The sequence below is a fragment of the Struthio camelus genome, chromosome 2 (genome assembly GCF_040807025.1).
Source record: "Struthio camelus isolate bStrCam1 chromosome 2, bStrCam1.hap1, whole genome shotgun sequence".
Classification (NCBI taxonomy): domain Eukaryota; kingdom Metazoa; phylum Chordata; class Aves; order Struthioniformes; family Struthionidae; genus Struthio; species Struthio camelus.
The window spans coordinates 147517724-147538992 of NC_090943.1; the positions used below are offsets into that span (position 1 = coordinate 147517724).

General features: G+C 39.9%; 1 protein-coding gene across 2 annotated transcripts; it reads left to right on the forward strand.

Annotated features, from left to right (window-relative positions):
• The first annotated feature begins 51 nt into the window (after window positions 1–51).
• On the forward strand, window positions 52–19497 carry RIDA (reactive intermediate imine deaminase A homolog). 2 transcript variants are annotated; one of them, XM_068932966.1, is made up of 6 exons: window positions 52–227; window positions 3576–3681; window positions 4249–4303; window positions 5276–5344; window positions 6404–6459; window positions 6998–19497. In XM_068932966.1, exons 1-6 carry the CDS (start codon window positions 163–165, stop codon window positions 7058–7060), a joined length of 414 nt encoding a protein of 137 aa, XP_068789067.1. In that variant the 5' UTR covers window positions 52–162; the 3' UTR covers window positions 7061–19497. The 2 variants fall into 2 exon arrangements, with proteins under 2 accessions (XP_068789067.1, XP_009674285.2); XM_009675990.2 differs by lacking the exon at window positions 52–227 and adding an exon at window positions 688–1546 and having other exon boundaries at window positions 6998–7836.
• The last annotated feature ends 1772 nt before the right edge of the window (window positions 19498–21269 follow it).

The window sequence follows — 21269 nt, forward strand, 5'->3', positions numbered from 1 at the left end:
CCGGTGGCTTCAGCAGGACTACATGTCCCAGAACACCCTGCGAGCGGGGCGCATGCGCGCGGCGGCGCTGCGGGTTGGCCCTCGCGGATTAGGAGGGAGGGAGGGAGGTCGCGGTGCTCGGGGCGTCGGGGAGAAGGTGTGAGGGGCCAGTTGGCTGATGACATGGCTGCCGTGATGAGGAGGATAATCAGCACGGCTAAAGCGCCCGCTGCGATGGGTCCCTACAGGTATACCGCAGCGAGGGGGAGAAGCAGGAGAGAGAGGGAGCAGGTTTTACCGTTAGGGTGTCTAGCAGGTGGCGGGGGGTGGGTCGGGCTGCCCCGCGGCGTGCGGAGGCCGGGGGCCTTCCCCGGGAGTGGATCCCAGCCGTTGTAAGCGAGGTTTGTAAGCGTCTGCCGGAAGGATTTGGACGTGATTTTGAAATCGGTGACAGGCAGCGTGTGGGAAAAAGAATTGATTCCTCACGAAAAAAGAAACCAAAAAGTGCTCAGAAGGCAGGTGTTTTATAGGCAGGTCAGCAGTGAGTCTGCGCTCCGGAGGGGTTGGGGGGTGAGCGTTAAATCCGCTCGAGGGCGTGCTTGGCGGTAAGGGAGCTGACGGACTGGGAACTGCGAGTCTTCTCCTACTTAGTGTGTGCAGCAAGGCCTTGTAATGCTTTTCAGCGTCAAAGCTGGTGGGTGCAAAAATAAACAGGATGTTGTTAGGTGTTTTCTCAAAGAACCTGTCAGCTGCAACCGTTCAGAACGTAATTTAAAAAAATGCCAATTTTAATTGGAGAAAATTTCCTCTTTGATACTTGGATAAGTGGTCAGTAAATATTGTGCACTATTACTTTGAAGGCACTGAGAGATTTTCTTAACAGCATTTTCTAAGAACTTTTAATGCTGCATTCTGACTCCTTCCTCATTGTAAATGCAGTCTCGTTAGATTTTAAGTTTTCTACTTTTGTGCCTTCCAGATGCTTTCTTTTTTTTGCCTCAAGTACTTTGAAATTGCACTTTCTGAACTTTGAACTTCTTTTTTTTTTTTTGTGGAAACTATACAGATAGAGAAATACAACATCTAGAAGCAGAAACAGCATTGTTACGTGAAGGAAACTACCGTTACTGTTCTGTAAACAGAATTGTTGGTGGATTGCAGTGAGGGATTTGGCATTTATTGTGGTTAGAGGAACATCTAAAACGTGGGACAGCAAGAATTCTTCCACTGCGTACATAATAACTGGCCTATCCTTCACCATAGCCCTCCCCTTCTGTTGTAGATTAACTGCGTTCTGACTTTTTTTGCTTGTTGGTGGTTTTTAATGAAATGCTGCTTGTTGTGCAGCCTGTAACTGTTTTCACAGGTCTTTCATTAACTTAATGTATCTGATTCCAGTAAACTTCTCAAAGTCCAGTGAGCAAAAGTTGCACAAGAAATCACTGCTATGTTTCTACCGTGGAATCTGAGCATGGTAACAGAGGAATGAGGGCTTAAATATCAATGAAGAGTTGGGATGTATGGGTGACATTCTTCATTCTGCTCCAGCCCTTCAGCGTGCTTTGTGGTGACCTATTTTTACCATGTCTTTGTATTTCTGTTACCTCATTTAATTTCCAGTAATCTGATATATATTTGTATAAAAACATGTATACAGCAGAGAAGTTGTTCATGTATTAACAATCCTTTCTGTTTAAAAAATAATCTGATTAACTTTTGAGCATGTTTCTTAGCTCCACCTCTCTGATGCATGATGTTTTCCTAAGGTCATAATATCCATCTAGTTATGCACTTCGGTAAACTGAAATCTGAATGGCTTTAGACACGTTCTTAAATCTTTGCTGTATCAGAGATTAAAGAGTAGCTACGATTGCCCCTAGTTATAGGATACATCTTCAGGGGATGCTACTGATAAGCATAGGAGGAGGTGAGGAGCAGAGAATGGGATTACTGTAAGTGCTCATCTGACAGTGTTTTCAGAAAGCTTCTGCATTTTTTTCCTAATTATTCATGATTTAGGACTGTCCAAAGACCTCTGTTGTGCTAAATGCTTCATCGTGTTGTTTCCTGTATAATAAGCAGTGCAAGACAACCTCTGTTTTGGAGAGCTGCTATCTTGCTACTGCATGGAGAACCTGGCATCAAACTGAAGCAGAAGTTTGTGGTCTAACAGGCATGTGCCTCAGACAAAGCAGGATGTTCTGGGAAAGAAAACAAAATAAAAGCAGAGTCTATGTTGTGTTTGTATGCACGTTCTCTATCAACAAGATTGCATCAAGTAGAAAAACTTTCTTTTGCCAGTTTCTCTTCTTTACATTGTGTAGTTTTATCATGTACTCCTGCTTGGTAAGCTCCTAATGTCAGAGAGAGTAATCATCACATAAAGTATTTCACTACATCAGATAAGTTACTAGCTCTTTCTTTTTCCCCCTTATGAAATTGTAGGAGAATGCGGGACAGAGGTAAAAGGAAAGATGGGAGTGATGACACTGTTTAGATTGCCTAACCTTAATCATTTTACTGAGCACCTAAATTAGGTCAGGCTCCCTGTGAAGTCAACGGAGAGAGCAATCTAGAGAAGAAATCTGTTAGAAGTGCTCTCTGAAGGAGTCCCTTTCTTCGTCTATTGACTTTATAGGGAAACTAACCTTCTAATTGAGATGCGTCACGTAGGTATCTGATTCTAGCCTGTATAATGTAAGAGGCTTGTTGAACTATCAGAACAATAACTTTTTTTCTGGGGTGGGAAGAGATAAGAAAAATTATGTTGCCCCACCGCAAACCTTTCGAAAGGAGCCTTTCTCTAGTTTTCTTGCAAATTATTTTTAATTACCAGCTGAAGAGGAGTAAATTATGTCTATTGCATAATGTTTGCTAGGTGGTTTGAATCTTGGTTTTAATCTTTTAATCTCTTTGTGATAATTAAGAGACTTTACCAATGGCCAACTCTACTTCAGCAGAAATGGACCTGACACTTTATATAAAGTGTTTTTCAGATAGTTTGAATTTTGCAATCGTCTGAACTAACTCTGCCAACAGGACACCCAGGTTATTTGTTCAGAGGAGACTGATTGTGCTGGGAATGGAGTGATCAGGGTGCTTTTCTGACTGTCCAAATTCATGACTCTGGAGAAATACTGCCAGAGAACCAGTGTTATTTGGGCAGATGCAAGAAACATTTTAATTATTCTGCCTCCCCTCTGGATTAGCTCTAGTCTGGAAGCTATGCATCTATGTTAGTGTTGCGTTGCTGTGCTAGTGCCTTGCACCTTTTTGAGACAAGGCCTATTATTGCATACATAAAGCCATGCTAATGTGGATGTATGCTTCCATAGGTGGCTCAATCCTAGCGCTTCCAAAGCATAAGCAGAGTGAGTATATGACTGTTCAACTTGTTCATGTATAACCTAAGTCCTGTATCTTGAGATGCTATAAATTACTGAAGAGAATGCAAAGTGTCCATACAGGAGACTACTTGCAGAGATGGGTAGCTAAATAGCTAAATGTTTTGACTGGGGAAAAATATTTCTGAATGAGCTCTCAAAATGTCTTGTCCTTTTTTTTTTTTTTTTTTTTTTTTTTTTTTTTCCTCCCAGCCAAGCAGTACTGGTAGATAGGACCATGTATATTGCAGGACAGATAGGTATAGAACCTTCCAGTGGGCAGCTTGTCTCCGGAGGGGCAAAGGAGGAAGCTAAACAGGTAAGATGTCTTCTAGCAATATGCTTGCTGTGGAGTTGGCATGTGCTCAGTTAAAGGTGAACCCATGAGGAATGGGAGAGCCTTAGGGAACAACCTTCCACATTCTCCAAAATGAGGGAAAACCAGGAGGAAAAATTCTATCCCATCCCTGTCATTCGTCACCCGAACAGCTTGGAGGCCAAGGCAGGAATCTGTATTTCATACAGGAGAGAGTCAATGAACAAAGAACTGGACCCCAGTAAGAAACCTGGCTTTCGGTTGAGGGAAGAGGATTTATTTCCTCAGGAGCAAAGAGGGTGCGTGGAGTAATAGTATGAGATAGGGCTGCATCTTACATTTGTATCTTTTGAGTGGGCAGTTCAATACTGGGGGTTTATAAGAAGTTCCTTTTTATTATTTTACTTTTTCATCTATGGTTTTGCTTGCCCACTGATGACTGTTGAAGATTACCTGGGTAAACTCTTAACTAAACTCTTAACTATAACCATGGATGTAGTCACGTTGCAACACCCACTTATCTAAATACAGCCAAGCTGTACTTAAAAGATTTTTCTCATTTCTTGATAGGCCCTAAAAAACATGGGAGAAATCCTGAAAGCTGCAGGCTGTGACTACTGCAATGGTAAGTGCTGCTGTGGTGCTGGCAGGCAAGTAATGTTTTTACCTGGATTATTTAAAAAAAAAAAAAAAAAAAGGTGACCTTTAAAGCTGTTTGATAACAACTGCTCATTTAGCAAAAGCTGGAGGAGACAAAAGGTGACAGGAGTCTGGATTAAAAAAAATCTACATGCAAATCTGCTTTATGTGATGGATATCAATAAGTATCTGCCTTTTGCTGGAAGTTGCTGCCTGTGGTACTAATACTTTAACTCCTAACTGAGGAAGCTAAGCTGTAGATTGAGCTGGAACTGGCTACAGGCATTTTAAGCATCCTAGACTCTATTCCAAGTAAATGCAGGTTTGTAGCAATGGTGCTCATATTTTAGGCACTTTCAGCACCTTTTCTTTAAGAGCATTCTAATAGTGGAGTCCACGCAGGATTAATGTGAGTTTGGGCAGTCATGGATAAAAAAAGTACTAGCATAGACAATATCTTCAGACATGCTACACTTTTTTGGTGGCAAATATTATATATGATGTAATTTATTGCCAACAGTTGGATTACAACTTTTTAATTCACCTGTTTCACCAGTTCTATGCCTCTCGGAATGAAATTTAAGCGGATATTTTCAAAGCTGGTCAGGGATATTCAATTTTAATATGTGCTAGATACTGAGATTTTTTTAGGAGGTTTGAAAGATCTCAGTCTGAAAGAATAAACTGATTCTTTAACCACGCTAAACATTCCTGAGAATTTTATAAAGGAAGGGATGTATTTACATTTTGCGACACCTTGCTATTTCTAAGCTAGTACTAAAATAAACTGATTGAGTAGCTCTAATAGTCTATATCTCTCTGCAGAACGTCTCAAAACAATTAGAAGATTTGAGATAAATATTTGGAATAAAAATATAGTATAAGTAATGCAGTAAAGACTTTCAACTTTTATATAAAAGTCAAAGGTCCAAAATAACTGCAGTTACGTATTTTCTAGTTGTGAAGACTACTGTTTTGATGGCAGACATGAACGACTTCAATGATATTAATGATATTTACAGACAATGTAAGTATTATTATATTTTATCAGTATGGCTTGTGGAAGTTATATTCACTGTAACCAAAGTGTGATAATGACTTAGATGATGCAGTGTGAGATTCTTGTTACGTTTCTTCCACAATCTTACATTAAAACAAAAATTGTAGAAGAATAATGTATAATTAAGAAAACAGAACACAGACTGAAGTGCATGATTCCAACGAGTCACGTTTTGAAAAAACTTGGGAGTGTATGCACACAACTTTTTTTTTTTTTTTTTCATACCGCTTTGGATTTTCATTAGATAGGTAGTGTTTATGAACTGTAAGAATAGATCCACTGGATTCATATTTACTTACTGCAAAATACCCTTTGTACCTGTAATTCAATAAAGTAGTTCTAGCTGTTCTTTGACTTATTAACCTGCTTTGTCAGGTTAATTTTCCCTGAAATTACCATTTCTGAGCTTAGCATCAACTCTAACTAGTAGACGTTTCATGTAATGATGCAAATACAGCTCTTACATTTTGAACAGTGTCTTTTTTTCCTGTTAAAAAATTTAATACCCTTGAACTCCAGGCATATTCCTGGACAGAGGAGTGGGTCAGGGCCTGCTGTACAAGAGGCCTTCTTGAGTAAGGCTCACCTTCAGTGTACTCTGTGCAAATCTGGAGCCTTTCCTCAGGACTCTTTTGGCAGGGACCAGTTTCTCCCTCTTGCTGCTGTCTGTGAAAGAGCCCTCTTCCACCCCATGGTCTCTGCAATTGGATGATCACTGCTCCTCTGATTTGATCTTTTCAGGTTCAGCTGAATTGGTGTTAAGGCTGTGTCAGCAGAGTAAAAAATTATCCCTGGTCTTTAATCGCATGTATAGTTGCATTCTTAATGATGAATGGTAGGTTGATAAGGTATTAGAGCAGTGAGTGACTGAAAAATGGGGGAGAAAAAAATTGGCACAGAAGATTATTTGTCTTGTAAACTTGAACATGAAACCATTCTACTGACTGCTTTTTATTCAGGTTACTTTGAACTTTGCTTGATAAAACAAAGATAAATGATTGGTGGATGTTCCTGCTTAAATTACAGTTTTCAAGACTAACTTCCCAGCCAGAGCAGCCTATCAGGTTGTTGCTTTGCCAAAAGTAAGTGTTACTTTTTTTGCCTACAAAGATGAATTTTATGGAACTCCTTACTTTTGAAACTTTCTGACAGCTTTTCTTACTCAGGAATAGCCTCAAGTACAATTATTTTAGTGAATAATCTTCTTGAGTACTTAGTTTTTGGTTTTGGTACTCCAGTCTTATTCCCACATATCTCATGATTTCATATATCTTTTATTATATGTTTCTGTATGGTGGAAGATGCCTATTGCCCTAGAGGGGTTTTGATACTTATTGAAAATTTGCTTTAATATTCCTTATTATTGAATATCACTAAACTAGTAATACAACTATCAGAAGTGCAATCTGCTTCTAATGTCACTGCTTGTTTTTGCAAGGTTAGCCTTTTCTTAAGTGGTATACATCTGATTGCTTCATATATTTATATATTTTTTTTATATTTATATATATATTTTTTATATATATATATTTATATATATATATTTATATATATATATTTATATATATATATTTATATATATATATTTATATATATATTTCTTCATTGTTTTGCTCACAGGGTGCCCGAGTTGAGATTGAAGCTGTTGCCATTCAAGGATCCATCCAAGATGCTTCAGCATGACTATAGATGGAGACTGAATATCCTGCAATAGCAGTTTTAGATTCAGTGCTCCTCCCTTAGGTCCCTTTCCTACGATTGACTACAGGCAGGTACATACAGTTTAAATCACTAATCTCACTTAGGAAAGGTGCTTCGGGACCTTGCGCTCTCTAAAATGCAAACTTGCAATTAGTTCCATGCAGGCAAACCCTGAGGTCTCTGAGAGCCTTGCTGAAATCAGCTGAGCTTGTTGCTCAAATCAGGGTATGTTTGAAGTTATTGCAGGTAGGGGCCTTATTTTGTGATTTGTGACTTCAGATAATAAAGTACATATTTTTGGGTGAATATATCGTAGTTATACTAGGGGTGATCTGGATGTGGAAAATTATAATTATTTTAATACTTAGTAGGACTTAGTAACTATTTCAAATAAGAAAAATGATAGAAATGGGAAAACTGTAGAACACTTGAACTGGTTAGGATACACTTCTGTGTTTTTGGGCAATTTTGCTGTATTCTTTTCTTCACAGAATAGATTAGTGTTGAGACCCACTAACATTTTGTTCTTGTGGAAGCAGTTACTTAAGGGAGTGAACACTCGTTTCAGAAAAAAGAAAATTACACTTTTCTGAAGTAACCTGCTAACATTTCTAAATCAGCTGCAAAAGAATCTCTCCCTGCAACCTTTTTCATAGAATTCAACTTTGAATATAGTGTAATTTAAAAAAAAAAAATTCCAAGTTTATGAGGGAAAATATCCTATTTAATCAGAATAAATGATTATTGTATCTATAAAATGTGCTTGTGTCTTTTGGGAACAGACTTTTCTCTTCCTGGTTCTTATTTTTAAATAAGTGCTTACATATTTATTTACTTGAGATTCAGTTCTCTTTTTTTTTTTTTTTCCCCTCAAAGCTGTTAAGCTGTTATGCTTTTATACTCCATTTCAAAAAATCCTTATCTTGCTTATCCAATAAGGAATGATTCAAACCAGGAAAAATAGGTTTACTGCCTATCTGCTAATAGCTAAGGATGAAAACAGTCTTCCAAGACAGCAAGCTTTCAGCTACGGTGACATTGCTTCTTGGCAGTTTTCCCAGTTAAGAACAGAAGCATCTTCTTGAATAGGGTGTTTAAACAATCTTGGGAGTCAAACTGTGATGTTACATTATCCTATCCCTTTCCAGTTGTCTTCTAGCTAAGCAAGTAGAAATGGATGCTGTGTTTTTAACGAACCTGTTTGAAAGTCAGCTGTCTTATGACCAAGTAGGTTTCTTGACTTCCCCACAGCTACATGCCAGAGTTCGATATTGGTTTATTCAGCATAAATGAGCAGAACTTCTCTTTGTTCACAGTCTGTTGACCTAAACATTTTTGTTATGTTCTCTTCTGCAAAGATGGACATCCAGTTACACGTATATACAGCGACAGTAACATTATCCCCCATCTTCATTTTCATCTTATAGAAAGTAAAAATGGACATATGCAGCAGCTTACGGAACGCACCATTTCAGCTGTAGTAACACACGTGAATTTTAGCAACCATATTATGAGAGGGAGACCTGTAGGCTACTCTTTCTGGAGTCTGCTGGGACTGACAGCTCCAGCATCCTTTTCTAGTCCCATCTCTTCTAGTGACCAAACTTGCTCGGTTTTGGTAAGCCACAAAACCTGACTCGGCGCTGGATTTGTCACTCCAGCATCCTTACTACAGCTGTGTGGCAGGGAGAGGGCATGATGTAGGTTTGCCGTTGGTCAAGCGATAGCACTGCAGGCTGAGCTGTCCAACAACTTAAATCCAAACTGCAGTTCTCCTATGTGCATATCACTTGTTTTCTAAAAATGATGTTAAAATGCCTATTGGTGATCATCTTTTACATGCTTCTTTATTGGTTAATGACTTTGTATGCTAAGCATGCACGAAAACTCCAGTATAACAGCATGGGTTCAGCTGCTATCTGTGTATACCTCATAGCAGTGTATATCTTTAAATGACATATACAGATACCGCTCAGTTTGAACATCCTCCTGCGAGCAAACCTCCACAACAATCGTCTTGATCCTTTGATGAACTATAAACATCCCACCAGTGGTTTCTTACCTTCCTGCTTGTCAGCTGTACTCTCTAGGTCTCATTACTTTAGTTGTACTGTTAAGATAACTGTAAATTTCATATTTTTCAGGCCTTTCTGTGTAATGCTGCCTAGATAACTTGTGAAAACAAATCAGCCCTTCCAAATATGGCTTGAATGGGGTATTTCTCCTGCTTTCCGCTGAGTTCATAATTTGTGTCTTCAAAGAAAAGCAATTAATAACGAGACAGTCACAGCAAGTATGTACAGTTGTATGGCTTTTTACAGTTTTCCCTTATCTCCAGAATAGGACGTAATTACCTTTATTAGGGGCAGGATAATGGATTTAATGTATCAGATAATCTGAACTTTAAGCAACAGCTTTTGAAAAGTACAGAAAGACTTTGCATATAAACTTCCTACAGACAAATGCTATTAGTCCCAGCTTCTCTCTTTCTTTGGCTGTACTATTGAAGTTTTTTTTAATCTTCTACAGCTTGGTAGTAGTTGTTTCACTCAAGAAGCAATCCCGGCTAACAAAACAAACACCATCAGGAAGGAGCGAGCAGTAACGTGACAGTGACTTTATAGGAAACATTGAGTGAATGTTGCTTCACTCTTGTCAGCCAGGAATAATGTAATTGAATTGAGCTATATTGTTTAAGCAGATTCCCAATTTATTTTTTTTTCTGTATTGCTTTTCTCAGATGTAATTACTTTGTTGGAATATATTTAACTTATTTGTAGTATAATTAAGAGTTCACCATCAGCAGATATCAATAGTGTTGAAAATAAGCTAAGTTCAGCCTTGTATAGCTAGAGTTATCCCTTCTTACCTCACGTTATTACTACTGTGTGACCAGCTGCCTTATTTGTGCTGTGCTGCCTCCTCGCCAGCCTACACCTAACACAAGATGGCGCTTTTGGTGCGGGTGTTTTTTTTTGGTGCTGACTTGACTTGCCTGTTTGCTGATTTAAGGTCCTTTATAGAACTCCTTTGGGTGTCTTCGTTGGTACAGAGGGGTGTGAATATAATACTGTTTTTCCCAGAAAGATGCAAACTGAGACTGAAAGGTAAAAGAAGCACCTGTAAGAACACATGCTGGATGCCACTCATGAGGCACAACAGATTACTTGCATTAAAAATGTTTGTATCGGTAAGTAGGTGCAATTCTGCAAAAAGTCAGGAACAAAAACCCGCTGTTAGTTGTAAGTTTCTTCCGCTTTTAGTGGGGGACCCAACGCACGTTCTTGAACAATTCAAGCCTAAATATGAATTCTTCCAGTAGAGGAATTCGAGAATAACTGAAATAAACACTTTTATTTATAGCTCTGACATAGCAGTTCTTAGCATAAATGATCAGTCTTCCATATAGATGGCAAAAACTTGTACTTTTTAAGCAGCATTATATTACTTGATCTGTTTTTTTTTTAAAAAAGTCAAAGCCTCATAATTCTCCTATTTGAAAAGCAAGTATTGTGGATATCTCTTAGGTCTCAGTTCAGCAAAGTACATAAGCATGTATGAAATCTTGCTTTAACTGGAGCTAAGTTAAACAGCCATTTTGTTTGCTAGACTGAGCCACTAGCATGCACAATATGAAGTTGTGATTTAGCTTGACATATTAATTCCACCATTTAAAATGTTTCAATCATGTAACTATTAAAAAACAGAAACAAAACAGCTCATCTAATATATTTCTGTGATAGTAATGCAGTACTTAAATTAGCATTTTCTGCTACATGTTTCTTTTATAATTTTTTCCCCTAATGATTATGTTCTCTATAGATTGAACAATGCAAAAATCAAACCTCAGTACCTAATTTTAACAGAACTTTGTTCTCTGTTAAAATGCGTAACAAAACTTCAATTGCCCTAATCTTCTGCTACAAGCACCTCACACTTGCTAAAGTATTTTATCTGAGAGCAAGTACGTGTTAAGTGAAAGATCAGACTCTAGCAAGCCAGATTGCTAGATGTATTTGGGGATCCTAACACAGTATGCGCATACATAGGGCTGACAGGGTCCAAAATTATCCTCTTGTAGGGTTATGTTTATTGGTAACGGGAACAAAATTCCTGTCAGAGGTTTCTTGTGAGCTTGGTGATTAAGCTTGTTCCTTGAAGAAGTGAAGCACTCTAAGCTAAAAATAAAAAAAGCTAAAAGCTATTTTAGCTTTTAATCAGTTGTAAACACAAAGTACATAAGGACTGAGATGTTGAGTAACTGATTGTCTTATATTCTTCTTGTTCCCAATTAGAATTGCTTAATGTCTTCAAAAAGTCGAATGGTGAGATAAGAATGTAGATTTGCTTGTCTTTTTGGTAACAAGAGTGGCTCCGCAAAGCAGCGGTTCCATTGTAGCATCGTATTTTTTTTTTTCCAAGTGCAATCTCTTCCACTGCTGTCCATACTATCATGGAATCGGTTTCTACTTTACAATTGTTCGATACAGCTGGTCAAACTGTAACTCTTGATCTAACACGTAGCTTACAAGCAGTGAGTATGGCTCCCCTGTCTGTCATTTCTTTAACTGGGAGCAGGACCGTGCTGGTGGCTAAACCAAATCCCCAGCTTACAAGAGGACACCAGCCACCAGAAGCAGCTGAAGGTGAAGCTCCTGGGTCATAACAGACCCCAGCTGTATGCCCAGCCTTACTCTGTATCATCCCAAGGGCCCTCATGCTGCTCCTTAACTGGTCACCCATCTCTCAGCTCTCCGGAATATATGGTATGTTTCTGTGGTTCTTTATCATGAAATGATTTGGGTATGTGGACAGAAAGTTTGGCTACCTGTGTGAATTTTTAATTCCTACTTCTGTGTCAATATTAGATGCTTAGTAGGACTAACTCCTTGCCTTAAGTTCTCTAATATAGAAGGCGAGTAAAAAGCAAAAACCAAACATCTGTAACATCCACTTACCAAAATTCCTTTAAAAAAAAAGTGTTCGCTTTGGTTATAAAAGTTTCTAGTTCTGTCCTACAGCCAACATTAATAGGTGACCTTAAATAAAGCTGAGATGTCTGTAAACTGAACAGACTGCTGATAAGCAGAAACTCTTAAATATAGTGTTATAGCCAAAGAACATCAGCTAAAGTAAAAACCTGATAGGCCATGTATATAAATTCAATTATTTAATACAAACCAAAGTCAACTGGAGTCATATGTGCACTTGCAGCACAAAAGTTAGCTTTTAGAGGGGATTTTTATAATTTGCTGGTGGTAGTTCAAATTTTTTTTTTTAAGTTCTTTGTATAAAATACACCTAATAAAATACCAACATATGCTTGGCCGTTTTAGGTAATTGACCCTTTCTCCCTGACTGCAATATGCTGCTTTCTTATGCCAGAGAATATTGAAAAGGCAGTTCCTAGTAATAATAGGTAGTTCCTTTGCAATATTCACCATCACAACAAATTTCTGCTCTCTCAGATCTATAAGACCAATTATCTTCAGGGCCTATTTTCACAGAAAATTTGTTTGAAGGCTTTGCCATTCGACTTCAACTCCAAAATGATTATTTAGCATAATAGAGAACACCAAAAAAAAATCCCTCATGGCATACTTCTTATGGAGGACTACAGGGAAATATAGTAGATTCTCTCTCCTTTGGGAACAGGCTTATGTAAGTCTCTAGTTAGAAATCTGTTTTAGAAGATGCAAATGTGTATTAGGAGCTATATGACTAAAGACCAATTATTAATCAGCATGAATGTTAACAGCTGTGAAGTTATTTTCTTAAATGTGCCGGAATTCATAAGACTAAAAAGCTGCTCGTAGCTAAATATCTTCTTTTTCCTTGTTTGCAAAAGTTGTCATATTCATTGTACTTCTGTCCTTTCAATAAATTTGTGTTTAAAGTAGAGGTTGGCAGAAGACACGCACTTGGTTACTGGATATCACACCCTGTATTTTTCTGAATAAATGACCATTGCATTTAGTTACAGCCTAATAAACAGGCACTCTCAGGTTCCACTCCTCCATATGCCATATACTTGAGCAACTCCGTACACCATTCGTCTAGGCCTTCAGAGAAATTATCTACATGTATACAAGTTTACAGCACCAAGACTTTCATTTCTGACTTTTTACTCACGCTACCATTTAAAAAAAAAAAAGTGCTATGCTACATTTTTTTTTATCCTATATAATGCTAGTTGAAAGTTTCAAAGGTGTCCACTCAGGTTTTAAGTTAGTTACCTGACCCTGGAAAAAACCGTAATTGAAAACTGAATGAGTATACTGTTGTCAGAAAATGTACACTGCTAGCGCAGTGGGATAAGAAGGCCCTCTGTGGCAGGGAGGTGAAAGTTCAGGCATTTCAAATACTTGAAGTCTTGGCAGCTTGACTTCAAAAAATATATAATATACAAAGCTTTTCCTGCCTCTTATTCATGTTTGTGGCAAAGTCTATAAAAACTTTTCTATTTTCCCAACCCAATAAAATTAAAGAATCTTCATGAAGACAGAAGAGCAGGCCCAAGAAGAGGACGTTCATATAGACATAACTTCTATTCCTCGTTATCAGCTGTCCCTGAAATGGAAAAAGAATTAATTTAACAATTTAGGATACAAATTCATATTCAATATATCCTATAGGAATATGAGACTTCCCTGGAAGTATCACAGCCTGAAGGCTGCTCTTCTGCAGGATCTGTAAGGATGTTCTGTGGGGACTTAAAAAGCTGCCATCAGCCATCTCTGCTTCCTCTTCCTCCATCCTGTTCATGCACAAACTTCCTCTACAGACGTGAACATCATTTATATACAATCTAGTTATGCTGCAATGGTCTCATGCTCCTCCCCACCCTGCTGCTTTTTCTCATAACTTTTGAAGCCACTAGATAATTTCAGTCACATTTGACACAGAAGCAGACATCTCATTTATCTTACTCATATAAGGACAAGAGGCAACGGGCATAAACTGAAATACAGGAAATTCCATTTAAACATAAGAAAAACCTTTTTTTAAATGTAAGAGTGATTGAACACCGGCGCAGGTTGCCCAGAGAGGTTGTGGAGACTCTATCCTTGGAGATATTCAAAACCTGACGAGACATGGTCCTGGGCAACCTGCTCTAAGTGACCCTGCTTGAGTAGGGGGCATGGACCAGATGATCTCCAGAGGTCCCTTCCAACCTCCAGCGTTCTGTGAGTCTGTGATAATGTCTCATCCAGGAATTGCTCCCAGATGCTGCGGCCAACATGTCTAGGCCATCAGCAGCAGACACAGGAGAGAAGTCAAATTGCCTCTCCATGCAAAAAGAGTCTGAGAGTTAATTTGCATGAATAATACTAATATTGTCTGGCAAAAAATTCCCTTTAACGGTTTTGAATTCACTGTGCTTTTAGTGTCATTGAACATGCCCTTTTTCAGAGATAAGCCTCAGCTACCTTTAGAGCACTGTTTATTTTGTACTATGATCAACTAATATCCTTTTAGTCATATCCTCTCAGAGGCAAGGATCTGAATGTTTTTGATTTCTCTTAATGTAAGAATTTGTCCATTCCCCTTAGCATTCTTGCATCCCTGCCCAGAGTCTTGTTTTAGTTCTTCAACATCCTTTCAAGATGGGAGAATTGCACCGTTATACAACAGTAACTTAAATAGACCCCGTTCCATTCTAAGCATTTCTTGCCTGCAGCTGTTCATGGAGCTGTCTACATTGGTATGCTCTTATCATTTGAAATGTATTATGAAATAAAAGCAGGACTGCTTGTTTTGCTTCTTAGAAATACTATTGGGAAGAATATTGACAAGGCAGGTAAATGGAGGAATTTTATTTCAGTAAAGCTGTAATTATCATATGATAAAGTCTCTTAATTTTCAGGAAGAGGATTCCATTGCTCTTTGAGATTTCCCAGAAGAAAATTAAGTGCTGCGCTGAATTCACAGCAAAGACCCCTCTAATTTTGATTGCTCTAGAAAGCCCACACAAGAGAGATTAAAAACAAATTGAATGAATAAACTTTTCAGGACCTTGGAGGCAAAGCTATATACTGCATAGAAAAACACAGTTGCCAACAGCCAATAATAGCTTGTTTTCATGGCTAGCTTAAAAGCAATAATATACAGGTCTAACTTGCAGGCTGCCAGGACCAACTGTTAAACAGTTGATAAGTAGCAGGGAGGTGAGTGCTTTTTTTTGGTCACTGCTTATCTAATTCCGCTTGACTAATGACAAGGTGATACAGGCACACATGCTTTGTCCAGACTTCTTGACCAGCACTCTATTTGTCTTCCAGGCTGCGGTGCTCGTGGTGAAAACCATTTTCCTTAGTCCTGTAGCACAGGTGTAACATACTGGCTTGTGGTCAGTGCAACCAAAACAAGATAGCACAGGCGTGCCTCATGCTTGCTGCAAAACTGACTGAACAACCCTCTTGCCTATGAGTTTTGTGAATGGCTAAGATAAAGCAAATGATCTTGGACACAGCTAAGATAAAGACTCAGCAGTGCCAGCAGGCACAAGTGAGACCGGATGCTGAACGGCCGTGCAGCTGCTTTTCGTGTTTTGTCCTGCAGTCCCTCTTGTTTAAGAATTTCTTACGTGGCTGCTCCCCGCAAGGCAACCCTTGCAGATATTCAATATATCCCCACTTTGAGAAGAGTTTTACAAGAATCTCTTTCTCCACTGGTTAGAGGTGGTGGCTTGCCCTTGCAGACCCTTTCAAATGCCTGTTTCTGGACCTGACCAGCAACAGTTGTATTCTGTGGGAACTTCCAAGCTTGGTGCTTCCCATTTATCTCCTACTAAGTGAACTCTGCCTCCTCACAGCATACCAGCTGGGATGGAAGAGAGAGGTAGCATGCCTTCCTCGTCTGTTTAAGGGAGCCCTCACCCCTTTTACTCAACAGTTCAAAGGCTAGAGCATATGCAAGCACTGGGAAGGCACTAAAACCTTCTTATCGCAGAGGTTCACCTGGAAGCTATGAAGTGTTCAGGTGTAAGATACCATCCACCCTTCCTGCTGAAGCTCTTCTTTTCTGAGTTGCAATGCTCACTAGTCCAGAGAGACTGTGAGCATGGCTGTCTAGGCTACTGGTGAGGACATTCACCAGAGGGGAGAGGGAGTTTGGGCTTCAATCGTTGCAGTTAATGTTTGCTGGTGGAAGGGAAGGAGATGTTTGCACTGCCTGCTCTTCCTTTTCTAGTTTCTGGCAATACCACTAGTAACCACTGCTGCCTTAGGCGTGTGACTACCCAAAGGAATCTGACCTTCTGTGTGGACTCACAATAAACGAGCGTAAGTCCTCAGTGAACGCTGAGGAGGAAAAAATAACTTCTGCAGAAGGACTGTGATGATAGAAATGGGAACATAATCTAAGAGTCTGCAGGAGAAAGAGTCCTTTGCCCTCACATTCTTCTTTTAACTGGTATGAGTATTTCCAAACTCGCTGTATTTGGCCTGTGGCTTTTCCTTCCCACCATGTGACTGCATTGGCTGTGGAATGTGCTTTCAGCCCATGCTACACTGCTGATCTCGGCAGTTAACGAAAACCAGAGGGATCTAAAATGAATGTCCAGCATAGGAGGGAAATCACAAAGCAGTGTTAAGCTATTAACTCATAAAACCAAGTCTGGCAAATAATCATCAGCTGTGTCATGACTTTAACATAGGTTTTTATTTTCCAAGACTGCCTGCTACAGTCTAGCATTTTCCCCAAACAGGAATAATTTATCACTGGTAGGACTTATGCATTATATAAAGACCCATGTAAAGAGCATGACGTACAATTGATTGCTTCCAAAAATATCTCTTTATGTATGTAAAAAAATTTATGGCTATGTCTTGCATTAGAATGCAAAAAGCAGCAGCTGTTCACCGACAGGAAGATGACAAAGACGCGCTCATCAATGAGAGCGCAGTTTTTCTGTCTCCTGAACACATGCAATCCTTCACTCCTCTGTCAACATACCTATCTCTGTTGCTGCTGCACCATCCACTGCTTCTCCTGTTTCTTCTTCTTTTGTTTCAGACCCTTCACTTACTATCTCACTGAGCAGCTCAGTTTCCACCTGTTCTCCCGTCTCACCTGGGAACAGTAACCATGGAGATCAAATTAGGATCCACTAAAAAAAGCACTGAGTGCCCCAGCTTCTTTCTGCAAAACTGATTTTGTTTCACCAACCCTCCGCTGCCCTTTACAAAGGTATCAACTGAATGAATTGATAGGGAACAAACATGATGTTCCCAGTCACTTTCCATCATCCAAGTACAAGCATGCTTCATGCCCATAAAATTCTCCCAACATTTTCACAAAATGCCCTTGACACTTTATTCAATACACATCACAAGCACTATTCCTGTTCAAATTATTTTCCTTAGGTAATGAGTGTTATTCTACATATGTGTGTTTTTATCCAAAAAAGGGAACATAACAGAAATAGAAAACATGATAACGTGCTATTCTAGTTGAAGTTATACTTTGCCTGGGAAGCTGCTACCTAATTAATCGTCTCTCACATAGCTACTGAGGAATAAAGGAGAGCGAAACAAATGCTGTGTATCCTATGCACCACAACATAAAAATGGAAGGCCCCTTCTTCATCACATACCTTGTGGAAAGAAAACGCACACGAGAGCCTGTGGGATATTATTCCAATCTTGGAACAAATAACAGTAAAACTAAGTTTTTCTGAAAGCCTTATTCACTTGCCATGCAAACAGCATGCATTGCTTGGCGATTCAAAGCCCCATACCTGTTCTGTAGGCCAACAATCAATTTTCAACATGTTTTCATGTATATAAGGTCATATTACATTGCTCAGAAGGTACTGTTCTGCCTCCAGGACTGTGCCACTAAGCTTATAAATGATGGTTAATGGATTAATGAAATTGGGATTGTCAGCTGGGCAAGACTACATGTTTTACAGGTGAGCACCCAGTGCTTTACTGCATACATAAAACAAGACTTTATTCCAAATGATAGATCTCCATTTTATGTAGACGAGCCCTCCAAATTCTTTTGAAAAGAAACACACAGGAGGACAAGGCAGTGCCCATAGCTCAGCTGCTGATATGCGGATAGATTTATACAGCTGTGCACAGTAAAGCCATATGAACTGGCTCTGGGCTTCACATAATTAGTCCTTCTCCTGTGTTTTGCACTTCAAGGGGAACGTGCAGTGAAGGCGGCTGCCAGTACCATGTTTCCCTGCAGAGATACACTTCTCATGTGCTTCACCTGCTTGTTGAAACGCTTCCCCAGGAAGTAACCAATCCCTCACTGAGCTGCTTTGCACTGTTTTGGAGAAGCCTGATCCCTCCCATAAAGTGTTCACCTTCGGCATGTGTAGTGAGTGAGAGAGGTACATCCTCTGGGCATTGCCCCAAAGATGAGCACCATCTCTGACAACAAGCACTCCTACCCCTAAATGCACAAGATTCCTCTTACAACTCATTCAAGCATGTTGTCCCCACTATATGACGTTCCCAAGTGGAAATACCTGTTGTCTCAGGTAACAGTCCTTCCTCACTCAGCCTTCCTCCCCAGCGTCTCTCTCTGTTGTGCTTATTCAATAGCCAGCCCTCTTAAGACAGGCTGTGTATGCCAACGATGCATCTACAAGCTGCTTTTTCTTCTATCGTTAGACACCCACCCTCCACCATTATTAGGCATAGGGACAGTTGCTTTATAATTAATATATGTAATTAAGTAATTGAGCCTTTGGTCTCTGCAAACATTAAGCGACGTCTCTGAGCTACACAGAAACACAACCTTTAAATGAGGGGTATGGTGGGGCATTTTATCTGCCAAGAACACAGAATATGAAATGAAGTAGCAGAGATAAGGACTGGAAAAGCTGATTATATTTATTACAGCTTGGACTTGTGAGTCTGAGGCTTTTCCAACCACGTGTTTCTACACTTTAAATTGTACAGACTCTGCAGACCAAATTCTGACTCCAGAAGCTTGTGTGAGTCTCTCACTAAAGTCAAAAAGACACATGCGCAAGTCTCTGGAGGCATGATTTGGTCTCCTGAATTTACAAAAGCACCAATATTACCCTCAATGAGTTGGTCATCTTCAGTAATATGTTCTTTCTTGACAATTTCCACTACAGCGCTGTCACTGCCCTCCACCAGCCCACTGTCTTCTGCTGGTCCTGGCAGCGGTGATGCAGTGTCTTCCCCTGGCGCTGGCAGCGAAAGCCCGGTGCTCTCCTCTCGCCATGCAGGCGGCAGCCCCGTGCTCTCCTCCGATCCCAAAGGCAGGGGCTCAGTGCCCTCCGGCTCCTCCCTTTTGCTAACTGAATCAATCTTTTCTTCCAGTGCTGGAATGAGAATGGCCTCCTCTTCTGGGAGATGCTCTCCTGGTTTTGAGTCCTCGGAGGCAAGACTTGCATCTTCTGCTGGGTCCAGCTTTGTCTGGTCAGGTATGGTTTCATACTCATCTGCAATTGGAGTGTTTTCACCCGATGATGCTTTATTCATGGCAGAATATGAAATGAAAAAAAGAGGAAATACAGATAATTGATGAGTGGGCATTTGAACTAGGTCAGAACTAGACTCCCAAGGGACAGGGACTGCACAAGCGCTGCCTGTCAGACAGCTCCCACCTGGCTACAAACATCACTCCTTCACCAGATCTGCTACTCTTCCACATAGCCAATGGAGGGCAGTGCTACAATTACACAGAAAAAGGTTTGGCTTTGAGGCACAGAATATATATTTATATGAAGAGAGTGGACGGGGACGGGCTTACAGGTCAGCGTCCTATTATATTTTTCCTTAAGGGCCTGAAGTGTGCAGAAGTTTTGCTGGATATGTGATGCTATTCAAGGAAGCAACCTTTTCCTCCCGCAAAACCAAGCACAGAATCAATTTGCTGAGCAGTAACTGCTTCCCTGGGTTGCTTGTGGATAACCTCTGTTGGTGCCTACAGCTGGGCTGACATATTTCTTATTTTTTTGCTAAAAGGAAAAACAGTGGAAAGAACTTTCTCATACCAGAGGATGAGGCATGCTTGAGCACATTACCCCCAGTGCAGCAACATACTACCTGCGACCAACGGAAGGAAGAATAAGTGAACGAAAATTGCTGAGGCTGACTTTGCTATCCTACCCGTTAGTAATGCTCTGACTGTTGCCAACCTCAGAAAAACTTCAGGAATTTGATTAGTAAAAAAAGAAAAGCAAACCTTTTTTGCCTCTATTTCTTAAAACAAAAAATGGTTTGTATTTTTTAATGTTAAACTAGCATACATACTACACTTTTTCTAACTAAACATTCAACAACAGAGCGCCTGCACTAACCTAAACTTCTGATTCTAATTTCTTTGATCAAATTATTGGCTAAGTAAAGCAATTGATCTTTTCAGTAGACAAAATTTAAGGCCAGAAAAAGGCAAAATTCCTCTGACAGGTATCTGATTGTTGGAAGGCTCAAAAGGAACTATGTATGCCTATCAGACTGATTAAATAACTTTCTGATTACATTCAGTTTGACAACAGCTTGTACTTAACCTTCTCACAAGGAATGCCAAGATGAAAACACTCACTGGGAGTTTGTGCACAAAATCTGTTAATATAGTAATTACAAGATCTAGACTAATTGTATTTTCTGGGAAAATGATGATTGTGGTGTTAAAGCCTGTAAGCAGAAGAGCGTGATGCTTCCTGCACAACGTACGAGTGATTCAGAAGCCATCACCAGCGCCGTGAGCAGCAGCCGCCCAGCACGGCCATCAGAAAGCGCTGCTGCGCTGGTGGCAGCTCTTCCCGGGCTGGTTCCTCCCCCTGCTCGAAATTCAGATTTACCTTCACAGCCGCTCTGGGAGAGGTGACTCAAGACCTCCCTCTCAGACTATTCAGCATGGGGATTTAGCACCTACTATGGCAGTCAGAGGGCAGCAGGCACTTAAATGTGTTTGTGGTCCTTGTCCTCAGTTACCAGGAAGTTAATTTAATCTGTATGCTAGCTGGATGTCAGCAAAGCTAACAGTCACAGGGCAGAGCTTCAAGCATTTGGTATGTTTGTTGAAAATGTTATTAAGAGTATTGATATTAGTGATATCATGGTCTGCTTGTAACACTGTGTTGGGATTGCGCGTGTTACAACATCACAGCAGCATGATGAAGGAATAGCGAAATCTGCCAGCTTAACTTCTCCTTGCATGTTTGCCGCCTAGCAACACTCTAAAAAAAAGT